The 17586-nt window shown below is 54.1% G+C and overlaps 1 protein-coding gene across 3 annotated transcripts in view; it reads right to left on the bottom strand.

The window, feature by feature from the left end:
- The window catches only part of TRIM28 (tripartite motif containing 28), a 35018-nt gene that overhangs the window by 4759 nt on the left and 12673 nt on the right, over positions 1-17586 (bottom strand). Inside the window, exons 1-3 of one of the 3 annotated variants that reach the window (XM_035725156.1) lie at positions 17323-17451; positions 622-734; positions 293-425 (exon numbers count right to left, since the gene is read on the bottom strand). In XM_035725156.1, coding sequence (XP_035581049.1) covers positions 293-425; positions 622-672 — 184 coding nt within the window. In that variant the 5' untranslated portion in view covers positions 673-734; positions 17323-17451. Of the gene's footprint in view, positions 1-292; positions 426-621; positions 735-1086; positions 1699-17322; positions 17452-17586 lie in introns of those variants that run through there. The other 2 variants (XM_027619651.2, XM_027619652.2) reach the window with 2 other exon arrangements.

Here is a 17586-nt window from a genome sequence, read left to right as displayed (position 1 = left end):
CCCTCCACTACTGCGGCTTATCACCTATGTGTATGTCTTTGTGGGGGGGGCGGGGGTGTCTTGCTTGAACCCTCAGTGCACCCCCACCCTATGGCCTTTTCCCTCCCACTCGGATCCACAGAGACGACACACCTGAGCCCCAGACTCCCCATTTCTAAGTTCTGCCCTCAGACCCTTCAGGTGGTACCCTCCAAAAAAGCCTCCCTGGACCCAGCCATCCTTTGTAACTAGCATCATGAACAACTGAGGACAAACGTAAAACAGCCAAAGCTCTCCCCTCTGCCTTGCATACCAGTGGAGCGCACGGTGTGGTCCTTGGTGTACTTCACCCGCTGGTGTGCCTCCACACACGTCTCACACAGCGGCTCAGAGCACTCCACACAGTAGCTGGTGGCAGGGGCATTATCCTCACAGCTAGTGCAGCACTGATGGGCAAAGGCAGGGTAAGAAGAGACAAAACCGCCAAACAGGTCCACATCTGCACCCCAAATAACACAACCTAACGCAAAGTGTAGCCTTTACCTAGTGACAAGTCTGCCCAGAGCCTTGTAGTGTGAGAATAAAGTTTGGAACTACTACCGTGTCCCGAGGCCTCTTAGGGGTTGCTGGGGCAGGACGTACCTGATTTGCATCCTGCGAGTCTGTGGCAGCCTTGCTGCCGCTGTCACGCATAAAGTAATTCTCCACAATGTCTTTGGAGAAGCATTGCTGCTTGCACACAGGACAGTCGACCACTGCCAAAAACAAACAAAAAAAACAAGATTGTTGCAAGTTCACCTCCAAGCTATAACCCATCCCCCGACTGAGCCCAACCTCCATGCCAAAGAGGACCAGCTCCTCTCATTAGGAAGCAGGAACCCAAACCCTTCTTTGATCGCGCTTGAAGCGGACACCCCATCTCAGCGCCCAGCCCAGAACCCACTGCCCATACCCGATCCGGCCACGCACTATCCGGGTGCCTATCCCTCTCGCTCAGGCGACCCCCCACCATCGCCATGCTGGGAACGGGCCCCCAATACCCACGCCGAGTCGGGATCAAAGCCTGCAGGGTGGGGGGATGGGCCGGCCCGGCCCGACCGTACTCACCGGCGCCGTCGCCCGCCGCGCCGCCATCCCCCGAGCTGTTGGCGGCGGCGGGCGCCGGGGGCCCGAGGCAGGCACTGCAAGCCGAGTGCAGGCAGGGCAACAAGCGAGGCTCCCTCTCGGGGCGCAGGCGCTCCCGGCACACACCGCAGTGCTCCAGCAGCTCCAGCGCCTCGCCGCCGCCCCCCGCGGGCGACGAGGCCGAGGCCGAGGCCGCGGCCGCGGCCGACGAGGCGGCGGCGCGCTTTTCGCCGCCAGCCGAGCCCTCGCCTGGGCCCGGGCTGCCCGAGGCGGCCGCCGCCGCCGCCGCCGCCGCGGAGGCCGCCGCCGCCGAGGCCGCCATTCACACGCCGCCGGGGGCGCCCAGGGGGGAGGAGGGGCGCGGGGCCCGCCGCGCAGGCGCAAACGCGCTCGCCGCCAACGGCTTGGGCCGCCGCCGCCGCCGCGAGGCCGAGCGCCGCCACGCGCCGCCTGGGCTACCGCCCGCTGCGCGCGGGGCGCTGTCGAAGCCCCGCCGGCCGCCGCCTGCTAGCCTCCCGCCGACGACGACCGCGCTTCCTCTTCAAAGGCCGCCCAGACACCGCGCCACGCGCCACGCGAACAACCGCTCGCCCGCGCGCCCGCTCGCAGAAAGAGCCGCGGCCGGGGGGCGGGACAGAAATAACTGGCGCCGACGCCGCCGCGCAAGCGCGCTGGGCGTCTTGCGCCCGGGGGCGGGGCCCGGGCCGAGCGCCCCGGGCGAGGCCGCGAGTACGCACGCGCCTGAACCGGGTCTTCCTACCGCCGCCGACACCGCCTCGGCGCCGCCTGTGCGGCAGGGGCGGGGCTGTTGACATCACCGCCGCAACATTGTACGCGGGCGGGGCGCGCGCACCTTTCCTGGCTCGCGCTCCCCCTCCGGCCCCAGCCCCTGGCCGCCGTACTGCGCAGGCGGTTTGGCAGGCCGGGCCACCACCTCAATCCCCGCCCCTTAGGCCAAGGCCGGAGACGCCTCGGGGCGCGGCGTGTGCCAGCGCCGGGGAGAGATGCTGGGTCCAGAGAGAGAGGCGCAGGGTCCCCATCCCAGGAGGACGTCCCCTTCGGAGCCGAGTGGCTGACTGTGGGGTTTTAACCGTTTTATTGTTTGACCAGACACTGAAACCTGCCTAAAGCAAACAAATTCCAAGGGGCTCCCGAGCAGCGAGTCCTGCTGCCCCACACACGACCCCTTCCCGTCTTTTAGGCAGCCGCGGCGCTGACTTGGATGCTTTTCCGGGTGGGCGAACGGAATGAACCTCAACAGTGGGGCAGTTCTAGGGAAGGGGGCCGGGTCGGGGCGCGGGGCGGGGAGGGGGACGTGAGCCCCGTCGGAGAAGAAAGCCGACTCTGTAGGGAGAATCCTATCTGAGGGAGGAGGCAAGATCCGTGAAGAGCGGAATCCGGCCTCGCTTGGAGGTGGGACTGGGCGCGGGAGTCCTGTCCGAGGGAGGAAGCAGAATGTCTGGGGAGAACGAGGCCCGTGAGCGGTGGGGGCATCCTGTCTGGGAGAAACAGGGCCTTTTTGTGGGAATCCTGAGAGGGAAGCGGAGTCTGGCGAGAATCCCGGGGGCCAGGCGGGGGCGGGGGGAGAGAAGGCCGGTCTGGGCTGGGAAGCAGGGCCTGCGGCGGAGGCGGACAGCTCCTGTTTGATCCTGTTTGAGGTGGGGGCCGAGTCTGGGAGGGGACCGTGTCTGAGGACGCTAGGCACGAAGAAAGCCCGAGGGAAGCGTGCCTCGGAGCCGGCCCTTGGGGTGGGCCTCGGCCCCTTAGGCAGGGCTCCTTGGTGCTGAGCTCTCTGGTTCAGGCCAAGGCTAAAGGGGACAGTGGGGTGGGGGGGGGCGGTCAGCTTTTGAGAGGATGCTTAGAGCATGCCGGCTGGCGAGTCTGGCCCCAAGACCCTACTCCGCGTCTCTGGATCCAAACATAAAGCCTGTGGGCCGAGCCGTGCGCCCACGCGTGGGGGCGGTGGAGGCGCGTCTGGCCCCACTGGGCGGGGTGTGGCCTTTGTTCCCGAAGGGGGCTGGGGGCCCGTGGGGCTTTGTCTCTGCGCCGGCCTTTGTTCCAGCCCCGCCGCAGCCCCCAAATCCGCGGGCCCGCCCCGCCCCTAAGCGGAGTCGTTGCGGGCCTCTCCCCGCCCAACCCACCCACCGGGTCCGCGGGGCCACGCCCCACCATTGAGTGGCCCGCCCCCTCGTGCTGCTCCCCCAAGGCTCTGGCCTCAGACCCTTGCTTCCTTTCTCTGGTAAGTGGGAAGGAAAGGGGGCAAAGGAACTACCCATACCCACCCAAACCTCTGGGGCAGACACTAGGGTCAAAATAAGGTGATGGTAAAGACTGGAGGAGTGGACTCTCCCGGAGGACGACCTCCAAGCGCCTGTGGGTCGGGGTAAACAACTGCAGAGGGCCTGACCAGGCCCTGAGAGAGCAGTGAAGTTAGGGGTGTCAGAGAAAGCTGGAGGGAGCCTAGAGGTTGCTCAACAGCTAGGTTGGGATGGGTCCTCCAGATTGCCCCTGGTTATGAGCCCTTCAATAGACTCCAGCAACTGACCCTGTGGTTTCAGTGCCTCAAGGTTTTCTCTGTAAACAGTACCTCCTTTCTCCTGGGCCCAGCACTTTCCGTCCCAGTACACGGCAGCCACACAGTCAGCGTATAACCAGGTGCCAGCAGTAGGCCTTGAAGATTCCCTCTACCATCTTACTTACCAGGTACCAGGCCACTCTCAGTTCCATTCACCAAATGTCCGCACCAAGTCTTCCGGAAGTGCCAGGACAACACTGGGGGTCGGAAATCAACTGGGAGCCAGCCTCAGGCAGACCAAGAGAAGCACCAGGGGCCACCCCAGGACAGGTGGAGAAAGAGTGGAGAAAGGCATCCAGGTGGGCAAGACCAAGGCAGAAATCTTGGTCAGAGGTCCAGATGTGTATGGCAGGACATGGGTACATCTTGGCTCTGCACCCGCAGTAGGCGAGACCAAGTGGTCAGTGGCACCTTCTACTCTCATCCTCTGTGCTCCTTGCTCACCCTTTCAGCATGTCACCCTTCCCAGTCCTGGACCACTGGAAACTGTCTATATTATGACCTTGCAGACAGAACTCAAGGGATAAAACAAGGTGTAAGAGTCACTCAGACTGCACCCAGGCCAGCCATGGCCTACCCACTGCTTCTTTTGAGCACCCACCTGCAGGCAGCCCTCTCTCTTTTCTCCCAAACTCCACACCTGCACCTGGCTCTCCCTGGAAACTTCAGGTGTCACCGCCAAAGCCACTTCCTGGGGAGGTCTTGTGGCTGCTTCACTTCAATCCCTTTCTCCATCGTCACAGATTCCATGTGGGAACTGGGCAGTTGTGATAGTTGTACAACATCAGGAATGTACTTAATGCCACTGAATTGTATATTTGTTGTTGTTGTTATTGTTTTTAGAGAGAGTGCAAGCGGGGAGGGGCAGAGGGAAAAGAAGAGACTCCTAAGCAGGCTTCACGCTCAACACGGAGCCTGACTTGGGGCTTGATCTCACAACCCCGAGACCATGACCCAAGCCAAAATCAAGAGTCAGATGCTCAACCAACTGAGCCACCCAGGAGCCTCACGTATATTTTAAAATACAGTTGACCCTTGGGGCACCTGTCTGGCTCAGTTGGTAGAGCATGGTACTCTTGATCTCATGGTTGTGAGTTGGAGCCCCAAGTGGGGTATAGAGATTACTTAAAAATAAAATCTCTAGGGGCGCCTGGGTGGCTGAGTGGGTCAAGTGTCTGCTTGTGGCTCAGGTCATGATCCCCGTGTTGGTTGTCGGGCTCCCTGCTCAGCAGGGGGTCTGCTTCTCCCTCTCCCTCTGCCCCTGCCCTCGTTCGGACTCTCTCTTGCAAGCTCTCTAATCAATAAATAATTTTTTTTTTAAATCACAAGGAAGAAAAAAATAGTTACAGGTACTACACTGTATTTATAAAAAAAAAAATTCACATGTAAGTAGACCACAGTTAAATCTCATGTTGTTCAAGGGCCCATTGTAGTCAAAATGGATTATGTTTTGTGTATTTTAACACACACATAAAAACCGGATTTTTTTAAAGATTTTATTTATTATTTATTTGACAGAGAGAGAGAGAGACAGCGAGAGAGGGAACACAAGCAGGGGGAGTGGAAGAGGGAGAAGCAGGCTTCCCATTGAGCGGGGAGGCCAATGCGGGGCTCGATCCCAGGACCCCGGGATCATGACCTGAGCCGAAGGCAGATGCCCAATGACTGGGCCACCCAGGCGCCCCTAAAATCAGATTTTGATGAGAACCCTGGTCTGTCCCTTCTGATCTCTGACCTCACCACTTGGCTCCAGCCACACAAGCCAACCTGTTTGTTGTTCCTACTTCAGTGCCTTTGCAGCTGCTGTTCTTTCTACCCAGAATGTTCTTCCCCACCTCTTTCTGGCTGGTTCCTTCTCTTCCTTCACATTTCAAGTAGGGAGAATCAAAAATTGTTTGGGCGCCTGGGTGGCTCAGTTGGTTAAGCGACTGCCTTCGGCTCAGGTCATGATCCCGGAGTCCTGGGATCGAGCCCCACATCAGGCTCCTGGCTCGGCGGGGAGCCTGCTTCTCCCTCTGACCCTCTCCCCTCTCATGCTGTTTCTCTCTCAAATAAATAAATAAATAAATAAATAAAATCTTTAAAAAAAAAAGAATCAAAATTGTGCTCACTGCTGCATCTACTTTGCCTAACGCAGGGCCTGCCCCATAGTAGGCACTCAGTAAATGTGTAAAAGGACAAAAAAGAAACAAAATGGGGGCATCTGGATGGCACAGCTGGTTAAGCGTTCGATTTGGTTTCAGCTCAGGTTGTGATCTCATGGTCCTGAGATTGAGAATGGTGTCGGGCTCTGTGCTGAGCATGGAATCTACTTAAGATTCTCTCTCCATCTCCCTCTACCATCCCCACTCATCTTCTCTCTCTAAAATAAATAAATAGGGGTGCCTGGGTGGTTCGGTCGGTTGGGTGTCTGCTTGGTGGGGAGTCTGCTTCTCCCTCTGCCTGCTGCTCCCCCCGCTTGTGCTCTCTCTCTGTGCCAAATAAATAAATAACCTTAAAAAAATAAAATAAAAAAGGAAACCCAGGATCCATTAGCACTCACTCCCCTTTCACTCTCCCACCAGCCCCTGGCAACCACCAATCCACTGTCTGTTTCTATGAACTTTTTAAACCTTTTGATGAAGGCTTGTAATATAGAGAGAGCACCATGAGTCTCATAGCAAAAACTGGGATGTGTCAGGCTCCCAGAAGCCCTCTGTGCCTCTCATAGCCACTGCCATCCTGACTTCCACCACAGACAAGCTTTGCTGGTCTGTATGTGGAACAACACAAGGTTTGCATGTCAGTGTCTGGCTTCTTTTCCTGAGTGCACATTTGTGTGGTTGTGTACGGCCTTGGGTCCTTCTATGCCCTTGTTGTGTAGGGCCTTATCACACAAATACCCTAGTTTGTTTACACATTCTCTTTTCGACTGCACTTGGGTCTCCCTCCCACTTGTGCTGTTATAAACACAGACGTTGCCCCATACACGTCTTTTGGCTAGGTTGTTTTTTGTAACTGTAATGAGGATCTAATAGAAGGTTTTAGTAGAAGATGACATGATGTAATTCCCATTTCTAGGGTCACAGGTGGGTAATGGATGGGTGGGAGATGGAAAGCAGAAGATAAGCATCCATGCAGGCCAGGCAGAGAAGGCACTAGATCCTCTCAATTGCCCCCCTTTTTTTTTTTTTAAGATTTTATTTATTTGAAAGAGAGGTAGCGAGAGAGAGCATTAGCAGGGGGTAGGGAGAAGCAGGTTCCCCACTGAGCAGGGAGCCTGATGCGGGGCTCGATCCCAGGGTCCCAAGACCACAACCCGAGCCACCCAGGCACCCTTCAATTGCCCTTTAAAATCACTCTGTTGGAGCGCCTGGGTGGCCCAGTCGGTTGAGCGGCCGCCTTCGGCTCAGGTCATCATCCCAGGGTCCTGGGATCCAGCCCCGCATCGGGCTCCCTGCTCCCTGGGGAGCCTGCTTCTCCCTCTCCCACTCCCCCTGCTTGTGTTCCCTCTCTCGCTGTCTCTCTCTCTGTGTCAAATAAATAAATAAAATCTTTAAAAATAAATAAAGAATAAAATAAAATCACTGTTTTCTCCATTGGTTTCCTGTGGCTACTGTAACCTATTACGATAAAATTGGTAGCTTAAAACAAAAATTTAGGGGTGCTGGCTGGCTCAGTCTGTAGTGCATGCAACTCTTGATCTCAGGGTTGTGATTTCAAGCTCCACAATGGGCATGGAGCCTACTTTTTAAAAAATTTGTTTTTTAAAAAATAAGACAGCAGAGAACTCGCTGTGGTGACAAAGAGGTTTTGTGAGCATGCAGTGATACAGCAGCCTTCTACAAGCCAAGAGAAAAGGCCTAAGAATGACACCTACTTTGCCAGCACCTTTATCTGGAACTTCTCAGCCTCCAGAACGGTGAGAAGTAAATTTTGGTTGTTTAAGCCATTCAACTATAGTACTTTGTAATGGCAACTTGAGCACACTAGTTGTCAAATTTCCCTCTGCCCCACCCTTATAACGGTGCATGTGACTTTACATTTGGAGCCCACCCAAATAATTCGGGATAATTTCCCCATTTCAAGATCTTTCATTACAATTGGAAAGATCCTTTTTCTTAAGAAGGTACCCACTTCGAGGGTCCAGGGATTAGGATGTATGTATCTTTGGGAGCCATTTTTCAGCCTACTGAAGTCCACATTTCGCAGATGGGGAAACCAATCCTCAGAGAAGAGCAGTTGTCCATAGCCCCACAGTCTGTAGGAGTCTGGCAACCCAGTCCTGGGCTCAGGAGGTGCCCTCACCCTTTCCATCTGCTTCCTTCCCAAGGGAATCTGTGGCTCCCAGGGAGGGCAGGGAGGGAAAGGGCAGGAGCCATCCACAGCCCAGAATTTCATCCCTTTTCCTGCAGAGAGGAACCAGGGCTCCCGGGAGAAATGACCGATTCCAAGACTAAATAGGGAGAGTCCCAGGTGAGTCTGGAACATCTTGTTATGCCACAAAATAAGTGCCCCAAGAATGACAGGAACATGTTAAAAGGACACAGAAACTAAACCTGATGATACAATTCAAGCATCAGAAAAAATAGTGATTGCCATTGGCTGACACACAATGAATCCTTAAGGGTTCTCAAAAAGGAGAGAGCCAGGAAAATAAGCTCATCTGTCACCGTATAATGTCACTTTTAAGCAGGCCCCTCATTCTGGGAATTCAGCACTGATCCTGCCTTCCCAAGGGGAACTGTATTTCAGGGGAACACATGGCCCCAGTTTTTGCTTAGATAAATTCTAGAATTCAGAAAATAATCATTTCCCAACCCATAATTAGATTCCTGAGCAGGTCAGGATTATCGATTGTATACACTATGAGGTGACTAGCGGGTGTGGTGTGAATATGATCACACCCTGGGAGGGAGCACAGGAGCGGGCAGCAGACAGGCTCTCACTGCCTCCACATTAGGGTCAGCAAAACTGAGATCCTTCATGAGATACAACAGGACCCATCCAACACTCTGTGAGACGTTCTAGCCCGTGTTTGACCAGAAACCCAACAAGTCTTTAGAGGTAACTTCTCATCGACAGGAGCTAAAGGAAATGCTAGAGGGAGGGAAAGAAGTAGCCAGTGGGCCCATCCAAAAGCAGGGCATGTCCTGCCGGAAACTAAGGTCATCTGTAGCCAGATACCAGATCAGTGACTCCTAGGGTGCAGCAGGAATGGATGCAGCCTGCACAAAGGAAATTGGAAGGTGAAGGACAATGTTCTAAAACTGGACTGTGGGGGCGCCTGGGTGGCTCAGTCGTTAAGCGTCTGCCTTCAGCTCAGGTTGTGGTCCCGGGGTCCTGGGATCGAGGCCCGCATCGGGCTCCTGCTCAGCGGGAAGCCTGCTTCTCCCTCTCCCACTCCCCCTGCTTGTGTTCCCTCCCTCGCTGTGTCTCTGTCAAATAAATAAAATCTTTAAAAATATATAAATAAGTAAATAAATAAGCTTTTAATAAAAATTAATTAAACTGGATTGTGGTGATAGCTGCACAATGATGAATGTTAATTTGCTAAGAATATTTGAAGGCTACCTGCAATGGGTGTATTTTATGGCATATAAACTATACCTTAATATAACTTCTATTTATTTTGGGGTTTTTTTTTTTTAGATTTTATTTTTTTAAGATTTTATTTATTTGAGAGAGAGACAGCACAAGCGGTGGGCGGGGAGGGAGGGACAGAGGGAGGGGGAAAAACAGACTCCCTGCCGAGCAGGGAGCTTGATGCAGGGCCCAATCCCAGAACCCTGGGGTCATGACCTGAGCCAAAGGCAAATACTTAACCGATTGGGCCACCCAGGTGCCCCTTAATACAACTTTTATACAAATGGCCTGGATAATAAAAACATAAAGAGACATTCCACATCATTAGTCATGAGGGAAATGCAAATCAAACCACTATGAAGTACCACTTCACATCCACTCTAGGGTCACCTGGCTGACTCAGTCAGAGTGTGCAACTCCTGATCTCAGGGTTGTGATGGTTACACAACATGTGATCATACTAAAATCCACTGAATTGTTCACTTTACTTTTTTTCCAAGATTGTATTTATTTATCTATTTTTTGAGAGAGAGAGGGAGGGAGGGGCAGAGAGAGAGGGAAAGAGAATCCCAAGCTGACTCCATGCTGAAGCGGAGCCGGACACAGGGCTCCATTCCACGATGCTGAGATCGTGACTTGAGCTGAAATCAAGAGTCGGATGCCCAACTGGATGAGCCACCCAGGTGTGCCTGAATTGTTCACTTTAAAATGGTTAATTTTGTTTTATCTGAATTTCACCTAAATTTAGAAAGGGTGAGTGGAACTTCTGGATCAACAGGGAGCAAGGAACCTGAGCAGTTCTGAAAGGGTTCCTGGCAAAGACAAATCAGCTGTCAGGGCCCATTTGTGGATAGCTGGTGACTTGGGGATGGGGACCAGGCATGTAAGGAGTGAGGAAGCTTCCGAGGACAGGCAACTAGGAAACCATCCTGGTTTGTTTTTTGTTTTGGGTGTGGAGCCCAGCATGGGGCTCAAACCCACAACGCTGAGATCAATACCTGAGCTGAGATTGAGAGTTGGATGCTTAACTGTCTGAGCCACCCAGGTGCCCCATCCTTGTTGTTGCTGTTGTTTTTAAAGATTTATTTATTTGTGGGCCCCTGGGTGGCTCAGTCGGTTAAGCGACTGCCTTCGGCTCAGGTCATGATCCTGGAGTCCCGGGATCGAGTCCTGCATCGGGCTCCCTGCTCAGCAGGGAGTCTGCTTCTCCCTCTGACCCTCCCCCCTCTCATGTGCTCTCTCTCTCTCATTCTCTCTCTCAAATAAATAAAATCTTTTAAAAAAAGATTTATTTATTTGCTTTAGAGAGAGAGTGCACACAAGCAGGAAGAGGGGCAGAGGGAAAGGGAGAGAATCCCAAGCAGACTCCCCGCTGAGTGCAGAGCCCAACATGGGGCTCCATCTCACAACCCTGAGACCATGACCTGAGCTGAAATCAAGAGTCGGACCTCAACCAACTGAGCCACCCAGGCGCCCCTCATCCTTGCTTTTATTTATTTATTTTTAAAGGGAACGTTTATTGTTTTTTAAGATTTTACTCATTTATTTGACAGAGAGAGACACAGCGAGAGCGGGAACACAAGCAGGGGGAGTGGGAGAGGGAGAAGCAGGCTTCCCGCAGAGCACGGAGCCCGATGCGGGACTCGATCCCAGGACCCTGGGACCATGACCTGAGCTGAAGGCAGTTGCTTAACGACTGAGCCACCCAGGTGCCCCTCATCCTTGTTTTTAAAAGAGGCATCCTCATGTTAAAAGAGGAGAGTTGAACAGTGCCTCAAGCACGAAAAGCGCAGGGTAGAGAAGAGACCATGTCATGAAGGAGGGCAAGGGCCCAGCAGAAGGACAGCTGGTAAAAGCAGGACCGGAGAGACTTCTGCCTCAGTTGCCCACCATGGCAAGGAAATACTTTTTAGAGAAGCCATGGGCAAGGCACCTGAACAGAAAACATGAACAAATCCAACTAAACAAATTTAACATCTGGGTAGCACAGAAGCCTAAGGCAAAGTGACCCAGACCTCATATTATATGATCCCATTAATGTGAAATGTCCAGAACAGGCTAATCTGTAGTGACATGAGATTAGTGGTTGCCTGGGACAGGGATGAGAATAGGAACTCACAGTGAACGGGTGGAAGTATCTCATCGGGTACAACAGAAATGTTCTAAAACAGGAGGATGCTAAGGGTTATACACATGGTAACTCTACTAAAAATGACTGGATTTTATGTTCACTGGGAATGGGAGAATTATATGAAAGAGTTGGTGTCCAAAGGCAGGTAAGGCTATGTTGGGCCACCCCCATGATGAGGCAACCCTGGGACAGTCGATGTGTGAAGATGTCATATCCTCTAGGCTCAGGGAGCTCCAAGGAGAAGTGATTGAGGAACATCGATTAAAATAGAGGGGCATCTGGGTGGCTCAGTCGGTTAAGCGTCTGACTCTTGATTTCGGCTCAGGTCATGATCTCAGGGTTGTGAGATTGAGCTCCGTGTCCGGCTCTGCACTCGGTGGGGAGCCTGCTTAAGATTCTCCCTCTCCCTCTGCCCACCCCCCCATCCTCTCGCTCCTAATAAAAAATTTAAAAACTAAAAATTAAATTTAAAAAATGAAAATCCCTGGGGCAGCTGGCTGGCTCAGGAGGAGGAGCATAGGACTCTTGCTCTCAGGGTGGTGAGTTTGAGCCCCAGGATGGGTGTAGAGATTATTAAAAAAAAAAAAAAAAAATTAAGTAAACTTTAACTTTAAACAAATTATTACATGTGGGGGCGCCTGGGTGGCTCAGTCATTAAGCGTCGGCCTTCGGCTCAGGTCATCATCTCCGGGTCCTGGGATCGAGCCCCGCATCGGGCTCCCTGCTCCCCAGGAAGCCTGCTCTCCCTCTCCCACTCCCCTGCTTGTGTTCCCTCTCCCGCTGTGTCTCTCTCTGTCAAATAAATAAATAAAATGTTTTTAAAAATAAATAATAAAAAATGAAAAAATTATTACATGTGAAAAAACAAAACCAAACCAGAAACATTAATCTGGCTTCAGTAGATTGGTTAAACCAGGGTGGGAATAAGAGGCCTTGAAAGAACAGCAGTACCCAGGTGTGCCGCCTCCAGGGGCGTTCTCCTTTGCCTATAAGCTTTGCTTAAGAAAAAGAAAAAGAAAAAAACTGTTTTCATTTTTTTTATTTACTTTTTTAAATGATTTTATTTATTTATTTGAGAGAGAGAATGAGAGAGAGAGAGAGCACATGAGGGGGGGAGGGTCAGAGGGCGAAGCAGGCTCCCCGCTGAGCGGGGACCCCGATGTGGGACTCGATCCCGGGACTCCAGGATCATGACCTGAGCCGAAGGCAGTCGCTTCACCAACTGAGCCACCCAGGCGCCCGTGGAAAAAAACTTTTTGTGTGTGTGTGTACTAAAAGCAGGGCAAGGGGCGCCTGGGTGGCTCAGTCATTGGGCGTCTGCCTTCGGCTCGGGTCGTGATCCCGGGGTCCTGGGATCGAGCCTCACATCGGGCTCCCTGCTCCGTGGGGAAGCCTGCTTCTCCCTCTCCTACTCCCTCTGCTTGTGTTCCCTCCTTCGCTGTGTCTCTCTCTGTCAAATAAATAAAATCTTTAAAAAAATAAATAAAAAATAAAATAAAAGCAGGGCAAATAAATAAATAAATAAATAAATAAATAAATAAATAAAGGACGGGGTGCCTGGGTGGCTCAACAGTTACGTGTCTGACTCGATTTTGACTCAGGTCATGATCTCAGGGTCATGAGACTGAGCCCCACGTTGGGCTCCACACTCAATGGGGAGTCTGCTGGACACTGTCTCCCTCTACTCCTACCCCAGCTTGTGTACTCTCTCTCAAATAAATAAATAAATCTTTAGGAAAAAAAAAACGGACAAAACAAGAACATTTGGTGATTTGGGGATGTGAGTGCTCCGCCAGAGTGTGTGCTATATTATACTTCATGTTTGTTGGGTTTTTTTTTTTTCCACTTTTCAAAATTAAATCAAGAGCCCAGTACAGGACCTGGTGCAGGGACCCAGGAGAAGTGACAATGGCAGCTGTTATGACGACTATTATTTCAGTTTAGGTCTCCTACTTCCCCTGTGATTTCCTCAGGTCTCTGCCCAGACTAGAAGGATGTTCTTTTTTTTTTTTTTTTTTTTTTTTTTTTTTTTTTTAAAGATTTTATTTATTTATTAGAGAGAGAGAATGAGAGATAGAGAGCATGAGAGGGAAGAGGGTCAGAGGGAGAAGCAGACTCCCCGCCAAGCAGGGAGCCCGATGTGGGACTCGATCCCGGGACTCCAGGATCATGACCTGAGCCGAAGGCAGTCGCTTAACCAACTGAGCCACCCAGGCGCCCTAGAAGGATGTTCTTGTCTTTCACATACGAAAGCAAATTAAACCTTTTCTCTCTGAGTTGCAAATATTCCTCACCCCATTTCCACCCCTACCCCCTCCTCAACAGTCCTTGATCCTTGTCTGGATGTTTCTGCTTTGGTAAGTCCTGCAGGCACCTTGCTTTATCTGGCCCACTGCTCCTATCACCTTCATACACTCTACCAGGGCCTGGGTCTGGGTCCCCTCCAGCCCTCTCCCAAGCTTCCAAAACCTTATGGGTGTAGAAATGGGATCCTGTTACTGCCCTTCCCCCACCCCAAAGGGCTCCTCATTTCCTCAGTCTTGTCAGGAGGGCTAAACCCTCCGCAGCTGGTACCTGCCTTGCCTGGGACCTCCTTCAGTCTCTACCCGATCTGCCTTGTACTGGGAAGCATTTTTCCAGAGACGTGCTTTGTGTCTAACCCCTGGGCCAAGGGGAAGCTCCTGGCAGATTGAGGTGTGTACTGGAATCTTGAAACCTGCATCGCACATCTGGCACTATCCAGCCCCAGTAGGGTAGGGCTAGGCTTGTAGACAGTGGGACCTGAGCAGTGCTTTACCTGTGGGCAGTGCCTGCCACAGAAGGAGACCCTGCGTGAGAAGCTGGCTAGTAATGGAAGGTGGAGGGCGGTTAGGAACCCTGACTGAGCCAGAAGCAGGGACTGAGCCTTCTGACTTCTGACCTAAGCTGTCTGTGTGGTTGTGAGGGGTGTGGGGGGGGGGCGGGGAACAGGGGTTCCCGCCTCTTGGCAGCTGAGGAGGCCCAGTCAAGGAGTAGCTTAATTTCTTCTTTCACGTGTCTGTGACCATTGCAAGCTCACAGGTTCTTCCCTTGATGGTCCGTCAGCCAGTGCCATCTGTCCCTTCTCATCACCTACTGCCTCTAAGACTCTAGGACCTGGCCTAGAATTCCCCATACTTGCAGGCCACGTTGACCCCTCCTTGGCTTATTAAACCTGTGTCCTTGGATACACTATGTATTCCTCGAAATGCCCCCACAACCACAGTGATAAGGTCTTTGGAGAGGAGAGGAAAGCAAAATACACATCTCCTCCAGGCTTGTGATACTGGAAGCTGCAGCTCCCACCTCCCTTGCTGCCTGAGACTGGTCAGTTTGTGTTTCTCCCTCCTGCCTCCTACTGGGCCAGGTCCCCCATCTCACCCTCATCCACTAAGACCTCCTCTGAAGCCACCCATGTCCTCTCCTTCCTACCCTGAATCTGTCCCCTTCTGGCTTTCCCTGCTGAGGTCTGAGTGGCCTCCTGTGTTTGCTGCCCTACAAGATCCACTGCCCTCCCCAAGGTCCTTTAAACATGCAGATGGGACTGTGGTCCTCCCCCTCTCCCCCCGCAACTCTGCAATCCCCACAGCAGCTCAGCCCACAATTCTCTCACTTTCCTCACCTTACGGAGGGCCACTGTCCCTCCTCAGAGCCCTCAAACATGCCTTTCTACCTGCCTGATGTTGTTCCAGCCATGTGTCTGGATGATTCATTCCCTTTCTCCCCACCACCCCGCCCCCCCCCCCCGAGTCCCTCTGCTTGTACGATAGGGTTATGAGACCATCAACGCGGCTGATAAATGCTCGTAAAGCAGAAATGAAGCATTCAGCAAGGCAGAGGCAAGGGGAAGGTATTCATCGATGGGAAAACAGTGGCATTTATCAGAAACGTACTGTGTGCAGGCTCTGAGTCTCTGGCAGCTATATTCATTTTCTATTGTTATTTAACAAATTACCACAAACTCAGCATCTTAAAACAACAGCCACCTATTAGCTTACTGTTGTGCATGTCGGACACCCAGGCAGCGTCCTCTGTTCCAGGTCTCACAGAGGCTGCAATCAGGTTTTGGGCAGGGCTGGGCTCTTACGGGAAGCTCTGGGGGGAAACCAGCTTCCCGGCTCCTTCAGGTAGTCAGCAGGTTCCAGTCCCATGCAGTCGTAGACTGAAGTCCCTATTTCCTTGCTGGCGGTCATGTGGGCCTCTTGTCAGATTCTAGACTCCCCTCTGTATTTGTCACGTGGCCCCCTCCAGCTTCAAAGCCCCTGGAGTCCTTCTACTTCAAGTCTCTCTGCTTTTAAAGGCCCTATGATTACCTTGGGCCTTCCCAAGCAATCGAGGATCATCTCATTTTAAGGTCAGCTGCTTAGTAACCTTAACTATATCTGCCACGGACTGTAACTATACATAAGTCCTGGCCTGGAATCTTGGAGGGGGCGCTTTTAGAATTCTGCCCCCCCCCCCCCGGGGCGCCTGGGTGGCTCAGTCGTTGGGCGTCTGCCTTCGGCTCAGGTCACGGTCCCAGGGTCCTGGGGTCGAGCCCCGCATCGGGCTCCCTGCTCGGCGGGAAGCCTGTTCTCCCTCTCCCACTCCCCCTGCTGTGTTCCTTCTCTCGCTGTGTCTCTCTCTGTCAAATAAATACATAAAATTCTTAAAAAAAAAAAAAAGAATTCTGCCCCCCTACAGGAGACGACTTACAATGTCCCAGAACCTGTGCAATCAGGCCCAGGGCAGCGTGAAGCTGCTGTTAGCACCTCTCTTCCTGTTTAGGTAGTAGTAACAGCAGCAGGTGCCTGTCAAGGTGAGGACACAGACGACCCCCCTCCACAGGTCCCGTGACGGAAGACAGGGAGTGTCCCCGGAGGAGCAGTGGCAGCTGAGCTATGGAAGACAGTGCCACAGAAAGAGAACAGCACGGGCCAGTCTTGAGGCAGGCACAACCAAGGCCCTGAGGAACGAGGACTGGAGAGGGGCCACTGAGGCTGGACGCAGCAGACGCGGGGGGCTGGGCGGGCCATGCTGACGGGCCCAGACTCCGAAGGAGGACACTGAGGCCGTCAGACTTGGGGTTTAACAAGGTTCCTCAGGGCACGGGTCACGGGCTGGGCTGCCCGCGGGGACGGTGGTTCCCCTCCTGACCTTCCACACGTCCACAACACAGCTGCCCAAGGTGGGAGGCTGGTACCCCGGTCCTGCCCTCATACTGGAGGCTAAGCCAGCCCCCGCCCCAACCCCCGCTGGATTCCACACCTGCTGCACAAGGCATAGGGCCCACCCAGGTCTCAGGCCATCTTCCGACCTTTCTGGCCCCCTGGCTGCCTCTCGCCCCCACGAGCAAAGTGTAACGCTAGGCCAGCCCACCAGCCCAGCCTCTAGCCTGGTTCCTGGGGCCCTAGAGAGCCAGCCCCGGCTCCAGGTCCTTGAAAACCGAGGCGGTCTCCTCTGGCCGCACAGACGTCTCCGGAACTGATCCTCACCGCCCCGGCAGACGCACCACCCGTCTCACCCCTGCCCTTCCGTTCCGAGGTGTGTCCCAGGGCGCGGCGTGCGAAGGCACTCCGTTCCGGATCCATTCACACTGCTGTCCACTCCTCGCCCCGGGCAGGTGGGCCTGGCGTGTGTGCGGGGAGGCAGGCGGCACAGACAGGCTGCCTCCACCTTCTACCCGGGACCCGGGCTCAGGGGCGGAAGGCGGGAGCCGGAGGCTGGGGTGGTGTCTGCTCCCTCAGTCCGCTCGTGGCCGCGGGCGGGCGGGGAGGTGGGCTGCGGGGATGCCCCTGCCCTGCACGCAGGGCCGCAGTCCCCCGGACCAGGGACAAGCCCGACTGCCGGTCCCATTCACGCTGCGCGCAGGGGGCCGTCACCTGGGGCCGCCGCAGCCGGCCGAGACGGGGGGGGGGTCGCAGCGCAGTCCAGGCCTGCCGAGACCTACCTGGGCCTTCGCACCGCCTTCCCAGCCTCCGCGGCGGCGCCCGCGCTCCCAGTGCCAGCCCCGCGGGGCGCGCGCGGGGGCGTGGCCCCCAGGCGGACGGCGCAGGCCCCGCCTCGTCCGCGTGCCTAGGGCAACGCGCCGGAAGCGTGCTGCGGCCCAGACGTTCCTCGCCGCCCCGCCGCCCGAGCCTCTGCGACTTGAGTTCCGACTCTGACGAGAGCAGGAAGTGCGGCCCGGCCGCGGCGGCGGATCGCCATAGAAACA

This window comes from Zalophus californianus, chromosome 17 (genome assembly GCF_009762305.2).
Source record: "Zalophus californianus isolate mZalCal1 chromosome 17, mZalCal1.pri.v2, whole genome shotgun sequence".
Lineage (NCBI taxonomy): Eukaryota > Metazoa > Chordata > Mammalia > Carnivora > Otariidae > Zalophus > Zalophus californianus.
This window is presented reverse-complemented; position numbering and strand designations above follow the sequence as displayed.